We start from the raw sequence: 16,475 nt of genomic DNA, 5'->3' as shown, positions 1-16,475 counted from the left end.
TAAATTTATTAAGATATTTTTAAAATTTATATTTTTAGTTCAGTTTGTAATCATTTGTTTTATTAGTAACTAACAGTATGTCTTGCATTGGCTAGCCAAAAAGTAATAATGATAAATGTTAAAATGAAAACCATATTTCAGATTTGGTTATTTTAGCCTACTGTTATGTTTATCACAAAGTTTCAAGGAGATCAAATCAGGAGAAGAATGGGTGGGTGTCCAGATTTCATGAGAGTCTATATTTTCGTTGAGTCCCAGAGAATAAGTATGAAAAATTTTATGCAGATTAGACAAAGGGTTTAGGAGTTAATAAGGGGGATGAAATCAAGAGAAGGGTAAGATGTCCAGGTTTAATGGTAGTCTATAGTTTTCTCAGAGTCCAATAATAATTTTGAGCAGATTGACCAAATAACTAAGAACAGAGTGAGAAACATTCTATGTCCTATATAAAATTGATGGGGCTTCAGAATTTTTTTTATTTTGAATTTATTATTTTATGAGAGCTTTAATCCCATGTAGAACAGACAAATGGTATCCTGTTCTTTGATTAGTCTTTGTAAATGAAGATTTTTCATTTGGAAATTGGAAATAGAGAGATAATACACTTAATCACAAAACAACATTTAATTTTAAGAGCAACTTTTTACACAATACTTTCTTTTTTCATTTTTTACTCTTTTGCTTTCTTTGTCCTGTGGCATTGGAAGACTTTTATATCAAGTCATTGTGGATCTGACAAAACTCACAATATGGTGGCTGGATGACGAGGGACAGGGCCTGATATATCTGGGATAGATCACCCCTGAAAAATTCTTGGAGGTTTTTGATTGTCCCAATTTAATCTTGGAAAGCCCAGAGTAGTAGGTTGATGTCTTTAATGCCTCTGCCATCTGGCCATCCATCTATACAATGCTAGAATATAGCAATGGGGGAGTAAAAATGTAATGATAATGTTTCTCTTTTCTAAGTATGAATAATTCTTATTTTCACTACCTGGGATTTGAATCCCCAACTTCTTTTCTTACATCAGGTCATGTTCATTAGATTGGGGTTGTGGACACCTCAGTTTCAATTCATTTCATTTTTATTCAGATGTCAACTTATAAAAATATCAATATATTTGTTTTAATTTACTAGTAATTTAATTTATTATATACAGTATAAATTTTTTACTGTTTTGTTTAAATGTAATGATGACCAGAAAGTTGAAAATCACACTTCTGAAATAATGCATGCCAAGTTGTGCCACCACCACCACCACCACAATGTTTGCTGCCAGAAATTATAGTTTGATGTGCTAAAAACATATCCAGTCTCCTGCAAAACAGCTCTCCCTAACTATTCATAAACTTTTTATTATACTAATGATTGTTTATTACATTATTATATAATTTAAATGTTTAATTTTTTTATGTTGGTAAGTCATACCTGTTTTTTATTTTGATAATATAGTACAGTCTTGATAATCTGGCCTTTCATTCATTTGATATGTCCAGTAATACAACCCTAGTTGACTCTCAGGTATTCCAGTGTCATGCCTCAAAAGGTCCAGGACGACATATTTAGGTAACTCAAAATGTTCACCTGGACACTTTAATGTAGCACACTGCACAACTCCATAAGTCTTGGATTACCTCAAGCCGTCCTGAGCAAAAATAAATAAATAAATTTAAAAAGATTTGTTCTTAATATCAGATTTTGACTACATTTGTTTGATATATGATTTATTAAAAAATAGGAGATAAAAATGACCTTGAAAATTATCAACCAGTTGATTTACTATCAACTATTTGAAAATGTTTTACATCCATACTTGCAAATATATTTCAAAAATGGCTGTCTAAGACAAATTTGATATCTAATTTTTAATTTATGTATACTAAAAACAAAGATACTAAGATGACAATATTTTTTCTACTGTCAATAATACAACTACATCTTAAAAAGCACAAGAAAGTTTTTGCTGTATTTGATTCACTTCATGTTCAAACATTAGTTAAATCAGAATAATTTAGAAAGTATCTGGAAGAAAAATTTTCAGTTTCAATTTTGAAATTATTTTCTACATACAAAGTTAATATAGTATATGGTAAAGAAGAATTTCCTGAATTTATTTTTAATCAAGGAACTCTATCTCCTTAACTCATCTATACTCAGCATATAAAAATTAAAAAAGATATATTAATTAAATTATTAACAACTGTGAGGCAGATAATAGTGTGGGCTTATCAGACCAGTAATGGGCACAAACACTCAGGGATCAAAGTGAAAACAATTTAATAAACACAGAAAAATTACTACATAAGTATGGAAATGAAATATGTAGTAATATTAGAATAAATGTAGAAATATTATGTAGTAATTATTTTGTGTTTATTAATCAGTTAAAATAGTAATTTTGTTAGAGGAGTTATGTTGTTTGTTAGTATCAGTATTTCTTAATACTTCTATGTACATTTTTTTAGTTTATTTTTATGTTATTCTGTTGGTTATTTAATTTTTTAATTTGAATTTTGTATTCTATTAATGGAATGCTTTAGTTCCAATTTCATTCTAAACCTGAGGATGGCCTATAAATCAGGCTGAAAACTTTTGTTTTTGAAATAAATATATTTCTCGGCAAGGAAAAGGTGTTATTTGTCTGATTGGTGATTTGCTGAGTACTTTATCATAATTTAGTAAAAAAAAATTTTTTTAAGAAACAGAGAATTCAAATTTTTGATAAAACATATTATTACATTCTGTATGCTGATGATTTAGTTCTTTTTTCTCCAACAAAGCTTGTGCTACAGAGAGATATTAATGTATTACATAATTATTTGAAAACTCTGCATTTGACTATAAATACAGCAACAACTAAAATTATATTTAGGAACAATATGAAAAATATCAGAAAGTGAGATGATTTATTTATATAGTCAACCTTTCATGATAGTAAATAAAATTAATTATTTAGGAGTAATATTTTCTTGGAATGGAAATTTTTATTGTCATAAATAAACTAAGTGATAAAATTAAACTGTTAATGGATCATTTAATATACTTACATTTTTCATTGAAAATTTCTAATTTAAACTTACATATAAAGTTGTATAATTCTTTAATAAATTTGTCAATACACTATGTCAGTCCAATATCGGATATAGATGTTTTTTTGAATGATTTAGAAAGATTTCTTATAATTTTTCTTTGTAGATTGTTTATTGTTGAAAGAACAGTACTTGGTTACACACTTCATTGTGAGACAAATATATATCAGGTTTTTCCTTTTTATCTAAACAGATCAATTAAATTTTATTACAGATTGAATTATAATAATGATGAAAACATTAAATTTCTCCATCAAATAATGCTCAAACATTGTAAAAAAGTGAAAAAATATTAAATTTTAACTGTCAAAGATTGTCATTATTTACAATCTTTTGTCATTTCATATAAATTATTTGAAAATTTGGAAGATGACTAGAAATATGAATAAACTCTACTGATAGAAGTAGCATTTTCTTGATCAATAAGTAATGATCAAAATTCTTTAGCTCAATCTGTCTTTCACCCACAGTATGTAGTTCTCTAAAAATTCTCTCAGAATCTAACTATATGGCAATAAACATAGGAATAAACATAAAAAGGTTGATAGTACAATTAAGATTAAATAAATTTTTACTATTTATAAACAGTGTATATTACCTTCTCAACAGAAAACTGTTATTGGTACAATGAAAAAGAATTTTCTGTAATTCATCTAAATTCTCTAAGGTATGTCAGTTCAATAAAATTTTTGAAATATTACAATTAAATCAATCTCAAGACTACTGACAGAAATTGAATGGCTTGGCTTGTCAAGATTTCAAATGTATAGCATAAATAACTTTTTTTAAATGTTAAAGAACAAAATGGAAGTAAGGCATAAAAATTAATGTATTAAATATATCATTGTTTAATTTATATTGGCTAACTTTTAAGCAAACAACTTGACACCTAAGTGTGAATTCCAGCATATAATGAACAAATAAATTTTAATGTTCAAATGTTTTGGGGTCTTTCAGAGACCCTCATCAGGAAAGAATGCACAAAACAGAAAAAACAGTTCTTATTATGAATTTGCACTTAGGTATCAAGTTGATTGTTTAGTATACAATTCCAATTTGTGTGCCAGTTTTTTATGAATAATTTGTCAGTAAAAACACTCAATTTAAAATTTTGTAAATCAATCAATGCAACAAGAATGATTGGTTGATATATAAACAACAGACATACTGTATATTTCCGCAGATAAGACGATAGTTGAATCATAAAAAAAGCCCCCCAAAATTCGCACTTATAGGACAGATACAAAAAAAATTAGATTGAAATTTATATAAATTAAAATCATTATTAAAAAACGGAAAAACCATAATTATTTACTAGTATTGAGTAGGGTATGTCCACAAAATAGAATAGCCCATACAACGTTTTTGTGAATAGTCAAGGCCATTACCCAAATGCCCAAATCAGTGCAAATGTTTGCAACAATAGCAAGGCAGTACTGCCAGATGCAAGAAAATAAAATTTGTTCATTCGAAAAATTACAAATAGGACATAATTCTGTATACGCTATACTGTATTATTGTCCAGATGATGATTGCTGATCTAAACTAAATTCATAGGCCGTTGATAGATGGGATTCATCTTATAGGACAGATATATGCTAAAACTATAAAACTTTGACGAAAATTTATACCTCGTCTTATCTGCAGAAATATACAGTAATTAATAAGTTATTCATAAAATTTTCAGTTCAGTTTACTTAAAATATATTGTAATGCTTCCTGTATGTAAAATTATACAGTGATATTTGTATTAAAATATAAAAAGGAGATAAGTCTCCTGTAAAAAGACTTGCCTTTATTACAATAAACATTTATATAATATATATATAATGTATTTTTATTTAAATATTTATTTTTAGTTGACATTGCAAATGATATGACTGTTTGGGATGGTGTTGTTGTTTCACCACTTACCAAAGCTTACGAAAAGCCTCCTGACAAGAAAGATGGAGAAGAAACAGCTGAGGATATGGAACAAGAAGGTGCTGATGATTCTATGGATATGCAAGACACATAAATTCTGTAATTGAATTCATTAATATAAAATATTAATTTCATATATGTACTTTTATTGTGTTGCAATCATTCATAGACATTGTATCAATTCATTTCTGCATTGATCAATTAAATAATTTTTACTTTGCTTTGTGTTTCCAAAAAAATGATGGGTGTTTATTTACAAATTTTATATTTTCCATGTTTATTATACTTAAAGAAAAACAAAATACAAAATATATTCAGATAAGCTTATTTAATAAATATACAGTGATACCTCAGGATACGAATGCCCCAGCATATGAAATTTTCAGGATACGATATGAAATTTGAAGATATTTTTGCTCCATGATATGAACAAAAACTCACCATATGACATTATATTAGTTCGCAGCGGCATTTTTTATTCACTTCTGTTTATTAGTCTCAGTCCGCGTGTTTGCTTCGTTGTGGAAGGATCTTGCTCGATAAAGGAAATCTTGAGGTATTATCGGAAAGTGACTGGTTTTATTGAAAATAAACATCCCGAAAAGGTTCACACTGGCCGTATTACTGCTCGGAGTAATGACATTTGCCTAAGTCATTTTAGAAACATTTTAAAAAGTAGGCAAAGCCAAACCTCTTTGGATAGATATTTTACCACGCGACCTCCATCCAGTGAAAGTGCTGGTGGAAGTGAAGGAAAGAAAGCGAAAAGAAGTGAATAAAAGTTTTAAAAAATATATATAAAACAACACTAATTTTTTTAATCTTTTCTAAGTTATTTTTAAGTTATTGTTACATTATGTTATGTAAGTTAAGTTTTAGTATCATTTTCCTTCTCCCTCTCTTCCGCCATCGATTTACTCCTCCACCGTGGACTATCCTCAAAGGTAAAGTGCAAATAAAACTACATTTTTTTGTAATTATTATTCTATTATGGTTATTTATACTTTTACAACTACAAAACACATTTTTTAGTGTTTTTCTTACTATAGTTATTATTTTTTAATGTACTACTTAGCTTTAATTTGAGTATGTTTTTCGTGTTGGAACAAATTATTTGGTTTTACATGTAATCATATGGGGAAAAATGATTCACCTTACGACATTTTCATGATATTATACGATCTCAGTTTCGGAACGGATTAATTTCTTATCCTGAGGTACCACTGTACTACAAAACTTACGAAAAAATTTAAAATTTTCATTTGAAAAACTATACAAGGTATATGGTTCTAAATATTGTATAAAGTACCTTTTATTGTATAATTTAATTTTCTATCAAGTTACAAATTGCCTTCTTGTTCTAGCACAATCAATCCACTTATTAATATCATTAATTATGTATATATATATATAAACTATCTGTAATATGTATAACAAAAATGTTTTTTCATGTTAAAAATGTTGATTAAAAAACTACATTTTCAAATATACATACACAATTTATAGTGGTATGTTAATAATAATAATGTCTAAAAAATAAAAATAATGCCATGATTCTGACATGAACATTTACCTAGGTTTTTTATAGTTGGATTTGTATATAAATAGACACAGATATTTTGCATAGTTGTTTTGATCTTGATTTTTATAAATGTAATGAACATCTATCCACGTCACAAAGTCAATTTATAAATATAAATAAATAATCAACAGTATTTATCATTTGTTGCTTTGATATACAGATATTAAATACCCTTGATTTAATAAACAAAAAATTTGTCCTAAAGGGGAAAATTTATTACCATTTTTTTCTATTTATGGATAGAGTATGGTAAAAGGTGGGGCTAATGAATATAAATTATTCAATGTACCTTATAATAGTAATAATAATTCATTTGTACTTATACATTATAACAACGTTTTAATACATCCTATATGTTTTTAAAAAACATTTAGTTTAACAGACCTGGCAATATCAGAAACTCTGCCTCCATTTAGTCTATTAAGAGCACTAAGACAGCTAATTTTTATGTAAGAATATTAATTTTTCTCATCTTGATAACAAATTTTTATATTAATTTTATGAGGAAAGTTAATATTACAAAGTAGTGCTTAAATATTATTTAAAATTGCCACAATATGAGAAAATTTCTCATAAACATTAACAAATAAAAACAGCTGATATTTAGGATTTAAAAGTTACATTCAGAATACAAAGAACTATAAAATTTGTAATTCACTAATTAATTATAGACTTTTAATTCTACTGTCTGAACAAGACTGGATGCTACATGTAAACATTTGGGAGCAAAACAGTTCAATTCAAAACTTTTTCAAACTTCATTCTATATAATGTGAATATTGAAAGAAGTAAATGATAATTGTCATTTAACATTCCTGTGACTCCCAGAGCGGTAAGTTGCCACTGACCACTCAGCCATCTAGTCTAGAGATTTTATTATATGATTTGTAGAGAGAAACAGAATAGTATGGTAATTTTTCTGGAAATAGTCAAAGCTGATGAATCATGGCAGAAGAGCTTTGCAAAAAATAGTTTTAAAGTCATTATTATTACAACATATGTAAGCTTTTGGAGAAGAAAGTGCAAATGTGTTATTGCTAATACATTGCTCAAAGAATTATAAACTTTGAATTAGTTTAATAAATTTTCTCTTTCCAGTTTAATTACTTTTGGTATGTCATTATTTTACGTCTGAAAATATCAAAGATTAAGAAAAAGAATAATATTTTTAGAAAACAAAATAAAACACACTTATTGATAACATTAATCTGGCTTTGATTTTAATATCAATAATAATCAAAATAATCCATTATTTTCTGTGGGAGAAACTGAAATTTATTTGGAATTAAAGACTGTAACAATTAAATTTCTTACTTTTTATAAAATATTTATCTAGTACAACAAACATAAGTATGTTCCTCAAATTAAAAATTTTGAGAGATTTTTTTTGCTAAATAAATAATAAAACAATGGGATCGGTTATTCAAATATTAAAATTAATAAATTCTAAAAAATTTTTCTTTAAAAAAANCAGGAGAAGAATGGGTGGGTGTCCAGATTTCATGAGAGTCTATATTTTCGTTGAGTCCCAGAGAATAAGTATGAAAAATTTTATGCAGATTAGACAAAGGGTTTAGGAGTTAATAAGGGGGATGAAATCAAGAGAAGGGTAAGATGTCCAGGTTTAATGGTAGTCTATAGTTTTCTCAGAGTCCAATAATAATTTTGAGCAGATTGACCAAATAACTAAGAACAGAGTGAGAAACATTCTATGTCCTATATAAAATTGATGGGGCTTCAGAATTTTTTTTATTTTGAATTTATTATTTTATGAGAGCTTTAATCCCATGTAGAACAGACAAATGGTATCCTGTTCTTTGATTAGTCTTTGTAAATGAAGATTTTTCATTTGGAAATTGGAAATAGAGAGATAATACACTTAATCACAAAACAACATTTAATTTTAAGAGCAACTTTTTACACAATACTTTCTTTTTTCATTTTTTACTCTTTTGCTTTCTTTGTCCTGTGGCATTGGAAGACTTTTATATCAAGTCATTGTGGATCTGACAAAACTCACAATATGGTGGCTGGATGACGAGGGACAGGGCCTGATATATCTGGGATAGATCACCCCTGAAAAATTCTTGGAGGTTTTTGATTGTCCCAATTTAATCTTGGAAAGCCCAGAGTAGTAGGTTGATGTCTTTAATGCCTCTGCCATCTGGCCATCCATCTATACAATGCTAGAATATAGCAATGGGGGAGTAAAAATGTAATGATAATGTTTCTCTTTTCTAAGTATGAATAATTCTTATTTTCACTACCTGGGATTTGAATCCCCAACTTCTTTTCTTACATCAGGTCATGTTCATTAGATTGGGGTTGTGGACACCTCAGTTTCAATTCATTTCATTTTTATTCAGATGTCAACTTATAAAAATATCAATATATTTGTTTTAATTTACTAGTAATTTAATTTATTATATACAGTATAAATTTTTTACTGTTTTGTTTAAATGTAATGATGACCAGAAAGTTGAAAATCACACTTCTGAAATAATGCATGCCAAGTTGTGCCACCACCACCACCACCACAATGTTTGCTGCCAGAAATTATAGTTTGATGTGCTAAAAACATATCCAGTCTCCTGCAAAACAGCTCTCCCTAACTATTCATAAACTTTTTATTATACTAATGATTGTTTATTACATTATTATATAATTTAAATGTTTAATTTTTTTATGTTGGTAAGTCATACCTGTTTTTTATTTTGATAATATAGTACAGTCTTGATAATCTGGCCTTTCATTCATTTGATATGTCCAGTAATACAACCCTAGTTGACTCTCAGGTATTCCAGTGTCATGCCTCAAAAGGTCCAGGACGACATATTTAGGTAACTCAAAATGTTCACCTGGACACTTTAATGTAGCACACTGCACAACTCCATAAGTCTTGGATTACCTCAAGCCGTCCTGAGCAAAAATAAATAAATAAATTTAAAAAGATTTGTTCTTAATATCAGATTTTGACTACATTTGTTTGATATATGATTTATTAAAAAATAGGAGATAAAAATGACCTTGAAAATTATCAACCAGTTGATTTACTATCAACTATTTGAAAATGTTTTACATCCATACTTGCAAATATATTTCAAAAATGGCTGTCTAAGACAAATTTGATATCTAATTTTTAATTTATGTATACTAAAAACAAAGATACTAAGATGACAATATTTTTTCTACTGTCAATAATACAACTACATCTTAAAAAGCACAAGAAAGTTTTTGCTGTATTTGATTCACTTCATGTTCAAACATTAGTTAAATCAGAATAATTTAGAAAGTATCTGGAAGAAAAATTTTCAGTTTCAATTTTGAAATTATTTTCTACATACAAAGTTAATATAGTATATGGTAAAGAAGAATTTCCTGAATTTATTTTTAATCAAGGAACTCTATCTCCTTAACTCATCTATACTCAGCATATAAAAATTAAAAAAGATATATTAATTAAATTATTAACAACTGTGAGGCAGATAATAGTGTGGGCTTATCAGACCAGTAATGGGCACAAACACTCAGGGATCAAAGTGAAAACAATTTAATAAACACAGAAAAATTACTACATAAGTATGGAAATGAAATATGTAGTAATATTAGAATAAATGTAGAAATATTATGTAGTAATTATTTTGTGTTTATTAATCAGTTAAAATAGTAATTTTGTTAGAGGAGTTATGTTGTTTGTTAGTATCAGTATTTCTTAATACTTCTATGTACATTTTTTTAGTTTATTTTTATGTTATTCTGTTGGTTATTTAATTTTTTAATTTGAATTTTGTATTCTATTAATGGAATGCTTTAGTTCCAATTTCATTCTAAACCTGAGGATGGCCTATAAATCAGGCTGAAAACTTTTGTTTTTGAAATAAATATATTTCTCGGCAAGGAAAAGGTGTTATTTGTCTGATTGGTGATTTGCTGAGTACTTTATCATAATTTAGTAAAAAAAAATTTTTTTAAGAAACAGAGAATTCAAATTTTTGATAAAACATATTATTACATTCTGTATGCTGATGATTTAGTTCTTTTTTCTCCAACAAAGCTTGTGCTACAGAGAGATATTAATGTATTACATAATTATTTGAAAACTCTGCATTTGACTATAAATACAGCAACAACTAAAATTATATTTAGGAACAATATGAAAAATATCAGAAAGTGAGATGATTTATTTATATAGTCAACCTTTCATGATAGTAAATAAAATTAATTATTTAGGAGTAATATTTTCTTGGAATGGAAATTTTTATTGTCATAAATAAACTAAGTGATAAAATTAAACTGTTAATGGATCATTTAATATACTTACATTTTTCATTGAAAATTTCTAATTTAAACTTACATATAAAGTTGTATAATTCTTTAATAAATTTGTCAATACACTATGTCAGTCCAATATCGGATATAGATGTTTTTTTGAATGATTTAGAAAGATTTCTTATAATTTTTCTTTGTAGATTGTTTATTGTTGAAAGAACAGTACTTGGTTACACACTTCATTGTGAGACAAATATATATCAGGTTTTTCCTTTTTATCTAAACAGATCAATTAAATTTTATTACAGATTGAATTATAATAATGATGAAAACATTAAATTTCTCCATCAAATAATGCTCAAACATTGTAAAAAAGTGAAAAAATATTAAATTTTAACTGTCAAAGATTGTCATTATTTACAATCTTTTGTCATTTCATATAAATTATTTGAAAATTTGGAAGATGACTAGAAATATGAATAAACTCTACTGATAGAAGTAGCATTTTCTTGATCAATAAGTAATGATCAAAATTCTTTAGCTCAATCTGTCTTTCACCCACAGTATGTAGTTCTCTAAAAATTCTCTCAGAATCTAACTATATGGCAATAAACATAGGAATAAACATAAAAAGGTTGATAGTACAATTAAGATTAAATAAATTTTTACTATTTATAAACAGTGTATATTACCTTCTCAACAGAAAACTGTTATTGGTACAATGAAAAAGAATTTTCTGTAATTCATCTAAATTCTCCAAGGTATGTCAGTTCAATAAAATTTTTGAAATATTACAATTAAATCAATCTCAAGACTACTGACAGAAATTGAATGGCTTGGCTTGTCAAGATTTCAAATGTATAGCATAAATAACTTTTTTTAAATGTTAAAGAACAAAATGGAAGTAAGGCATAAAAATTAATGTATTAAATATATCATTGTTTAATTTATATTGGCTAACTTTTAAGCAAACAACTTGACACCTAAGTGTGAATTCCAGCATATAATGAACAAATAAATTTTAATGTTCAAATGTTTTGGGGTCTTTCAGAGACCCTCATCAGGAAAGAATGCACAAAACAGAAAAAACAGTTCTTATTATGAATTTGCACTTAGGTATCAAGTTGATTGTTTAGTATACAATTCCAATTTGTGTGCCAGTTTTTTATGAATAATTTGTCAGTAAAAACACTCAATTTAAAATTTTGTAAATCAATCAATGCAACAAGAATGATTGGTTGATATATAAACAACAGACATACTGTATATTTCCGCAGATAAGACGATAGTTGAATCATAAAAAAAGCCCCCCAAAATTCGCACTTATAGGACAGATACAAAAAAAATTAGATTGAAATTTATATAAATTAAAATCATTATTAAAAAACGGAAAAACCNAAATCCGGGGTCATCTTATAGGGCAGATACAAAAAAAAATAGATTGAAATTTATATAAATTTAAAACCATTATAAAAAACCGACAAACTGCAATTATTTACTGGTAGAGAGTAGAGTATGTCCACAAAATAGAATAGCCCATATGACTTTTTGTGAATAGCCCCAAAATCCGGGGTCGTCATATAGGACAGATACAAAAAACAATTAGATTGAAATTTATATAAATTAAAATCATTATTAAAAAACGGAAAAACCATAATTATTTACTAGTATTGAGTAGGGTATGTCCACAAAATAGAATAGCCCATACAACGTTTTTGTGAATAGTCAAGGCCATTACCCAAATGCCCAAATCAGTGCAAATGTTTGCAACAATAGCAAGGCAGTACTGCCAGATGCAAGAAAATAAAATTTGTTCATTCGAAAAATTACAAATAGGACATAATTCTGTATACGCTATACTGTATTATTGTCCAGATGATGATTGCTGATCTAAACTAAATTCATAGGCCGTTGATAGATGGGATTCATCTTATAGGACAGATATATGCTAAAACTATAAAACTTTGACGAAAATTTATACCTCGTCTTATCTGCAGAAATATACAGTAATTAATAAGTTATTCATAAAATTTTCAGTTCAGTTTACTTAAAATATATTGTAATGCTTCCTGTATGTAAAATTATACAGTGATATTTGTATTAAAATATAAAAAGGAGATAAGTCTCCTGTAAAAAGACTTGCCTTTATTACAATAAACATTTATATAATATATATATAATGTATTTTTATTTAAATATTTATTTTTAGTTGACATTGCAAATGATATGACTGTTTGGGATGGTGTTGTTGTTTCACCACTTACCAAAGCTTACGAAAAGCCTCCTGACAAGAAAGATGGAGAAGAAACAGCTGAGGATATGGAACAAGAAGGTGCTGATGATTCTATGGATATGCAAGACACATAAATTCTGTAATTGAATTCATTAATATAAAATATTAATTTCATATATGTACTTTTATTGTGTTGCAATCATTCATAGACATTGTATCAATTCATTTCTGCATTGATCAATTAAATAATTTTTACTTTGCTTTGTGTTTCCAAAAAAATGATGGGTGTTTATTTACAAATTTTATATTTTCCATGTTTATTATACTTAAAGAAAAACAAAATACAAAATATATTCAGATAAGCTTATTTAATAAATATACAGTGATACCTCAGGATACGAATGCCCCAGCATATGAAATTTTCAGGATACGATATGAAATTTGAAGATATTTTTGCTCCATGATATGAACAAAAACTCACCATATGACATTATATTAGTTCGCAGCGGCATTTTTTATTCACTTCTGTTTATTAGTCTCAGTCCGCGTGTTTGCTTCGTTGTGGAAGGATCTTGCTCGATAAAGGAAATCTTGAGGTATTATCGGAAAGTGACTGGTTTTATTGAAAATAAACATTCCGAAAAGGTTCACACTGGCCGTATTACTGCTCGGAGTAATGACATTTGCCTAAGTCATTTTAGAAACATTTTAAAAAGTAGGCAAAGCCAAACCTCTTCGGATAGATATTTTACCAAGCGACCTCTATCCAGTGAAAGTGTTGGTAGAAGTGAAGGAAAGAAAGTAAATGGCAGTGAATAAAACTTACAAATCTAAATATATAAAATTGCTTGTCCTGACTGACTCACTCATTCATTCACTGATTCATCATCGCCCAGAGCAAACCGCTTAACCTAAAGAGGTGAAATTTGGTACACAGTTAGGGTACGTCATGGAAACGCACACTAAGAAAGGATTTTTCGAAATTCCAACGCGGGGGGGNGGAACGGAATAATTTCTTATCCTGAGGTACCACTGTACTACAAAACTTACGAAAAAATTTAAAATTTTCATTTGAAAAACTATACAAGGTATATGGTTCTAAATATTGTATAAAGTACCTTTTATTGTATAATTTAATTTTCTATCAAGTTACAAATTGCCTTCTTGTTCTAGCACAATCAATCCACTTATTAATATCATTAATTATGTATATATATATATAAACTATCTGTAATATGTATAACAAAAATGTTTTTTCATGTTAAAAATGTTGATTAAAAAACTACATTTTCAAATATACATACACAATTTATAGTGGTATGTTAATAATAATAATGTCTAAAAAATAAAAATAATGCCATGATTCTGACATGAACATTTACCTAGGTTTTTTATAGTTGGATTTGTATATAAATAGACACAGATATTTTGCATAGTTGTTTTGATCTTGATTTTTATAAATGTAATGAACATCTATCCACGTCACAAAGTCAATTTATAAATATAAATAAATAATCAACAGTATTTATCATTTGTTGCTTTGATATACAGATATTAAATACCCTTGATTTAATAAACAAAAAATTTGTCCTAAAGGGGAAAATTTATTACCATTTTTTTCTATTTATGGATAGAGTATGGTAAAAGGTGGGGCTAATGAATATAAATTATTCAATGTACCTTATAATAGTAATAATAATTCATTTGTACTTATACATTATAACAACGTTTTAATACATCCTATATGTTTTTAAAAAACATTTAGTTTAACAGACCTGGCAATATCAGAAACTCTGCCTCCATTTAGTCTATTAAGAGCACTAAGACAGCTAATTTTTATGTAAGAATATTAATTTTTCTCATCTTGATAACAAATTTTTATATTAATTTTATGAGGAAAGTTAATATTACAAAGTAGTGCTTAAATATTATTTAAAATTGCCACAATATGAGAAAATTTCTCATAAACATTAACAAATAAAAACAGCTGATATTTAGGATTTAAAAGTTACATTCAGAATACAAAGAACTATAAAATTTGTAATTCACTAATTAATTATAGACTTTTAATTCTACTGTCTGAACAAGACTGGATGCTACATGTAAACATTTGGGAGCAAAACAGTTCAATTCAAAACTTTTTCAAACTTCATTCTATATAATGTGAATATTGAAAGAAGTAAATGATAATTGTCATTTAACATTCCTGTGACTCCCAGAGCGGTAAGTTGCCACTGACCACTCAGCCATCTAGTCTAGAGATTTTATTATATGATTTGTAGAGAGAAACAGAATAGTATGGTAATTTTTCTGGAAATAGTCAAAGCTGATGAATCATGGCAGAAGAGCTTTGCAAAAAATAGTTTTAAAGTCATTATTATTACAACATATGTAAGCTTTTGGAGAAGAAAGTGCAAATGTGTTATTGCTAATACATTGCTCAAAGAATTATAAACTTTGAATTAGTTTAATAAATTTTCTCTTTCCAGTTTAATTACTTTTGGTATGTCATTATTTTACGTCTGAAAATATCAAAGATTAAGAAAAAGAATAATATTTTTAGAAAACAAAATAAAACACACTTATTGATAACATTAATCTGGCTTTGATTTTAATATCAATAATAATCAAAATAATCCATTATTTTCTGTGGGAGAAACTGAAATTTATTTGGAATTAAAGACTGTAACAATTAAATTTCTTACTTTTTATAAAATATTTATCTAGTACAACAAACATAAGTATGTTCCTCAAATTAAAAATTTTGAGAGATTTTTTTTGCTAAATAAATAATAAAACAATGGGATCAATTATTCAAATATTAAAATTAATAAATTCTAAAAAATTTTTCTTTAAAAAAAACCTTTAAGAAATACAAGTGAATTCACTTTTTAAATCGGACTTCGATAGAGTGTAAAAACAGAGAAAGACCAGAAAATCATTTTCACTATTTCTTACTTTATTTTTCTATTTTTATCCATTTTCAAAAAAAAAAAAGTGAATTCACTTGTATTTCTTAAAGGTTTTTTTAAAGAAAAATTTTTTAGAATTTATTAATTTTAATTTTTTTGCTTGTATTAAAAGGCAAACATTGACTAATTTTAGCTGTAGTAATAAATAACATTTCAATTAATTATTATACAGTATTTTGTTTCCTTAATATTTTTATTGTTACAAATTTTGTAAGAAATCATAATTATTTATTTTATAAATAAACTCAGTTAATTTTTTAAATTATATTTTATTTAGTCATTATCACATTACTATAAAAAAAATGTAGTCTATAATTTATTAATAATAATAATAGTAAAAATAAAAATCTTTTCCTCTTAGGAATAATATCAGTTTAGTTATTTATCAAACTTTATTTTATGTAAGG

The 16,475-nt window shown here is 26.8% G+C and overlaps 1 protein-coding gene and 2 long non-coding RNA genes across 3 annotated transcripts in view; 1 reads left to right on the top strand and 2 right to left on the bottom strand.

The window, feature by feature from the left end:
- Positions 1-5,251, top strand: part of LOC111626475 (interleukin enhancer-binding factor 2 homolog) — a 47,549-nt gene extending 42,298 nt beyond the window's left edge. Inside the window, exon 11 of the mRNA XM_023369851.1 lies at positions 4,949-5,251. Coding sequence (XP_023225619.1) covers positions 4,949-5,106 — 158 coding nt within the window. The 3' untranslated portion in view covers positions 5,107-5,251. The remainder of the gene's footprint in view (positions 1-4,948) is intronic.
- LOC111626469 lies at positions 606-2,231 on the bottom strand. Its single transcript, XR_002756885.1, has 2 exons — positions 994-2,231; positions 606-912 (listed from the first exon to the last, which is right to left on the bottom strand). It is a non-coding gene; the product is annotated as an uncharacterized LOC111626469 (long non-coding RNA).
- Positions 5,252-8,473: 3,222 nt separating the features above from the next.
- On the bottom strand, positions 8,474-10,152 carry LOC111626468. Its single transcript, XR_002756884.1, has 2 exons — positions 8,862-10,152; positions 8,474-8,780 (listed from the first exon to the last, which is right to left on the bottom strand). It is a non-coding gene; the product is annotated as an uncharacterized LOC111626468 (long non-coding RNA).
- Between the last annotated feature and the right edge of the window lie 6,323 nt (positions 10,153-16,475).

The sequence above is a fragment of the Centruroides sculpturatus genome, unplaced genomic scaffold, assembly GCF_000671375.1.
Source record: "Centruroides sculpturatus isolate CEXI.00-Female unplaced genomic scaffold, Cexi_2.0 scaffold391, whole genome shotgun sequence".
Classification (NCBI taxonomy): Eukaryota; Metazoa; Arthropoda; class Arachnida; order Scorpiones; family Buthidae; genus Centruroides; species Centruroides sculpturatus.
The sequence above is the reverse complement of the archived record's forward strand: the minus strand, read 5'-3'. Positions and strand labels throughout refer to the sequence as shown.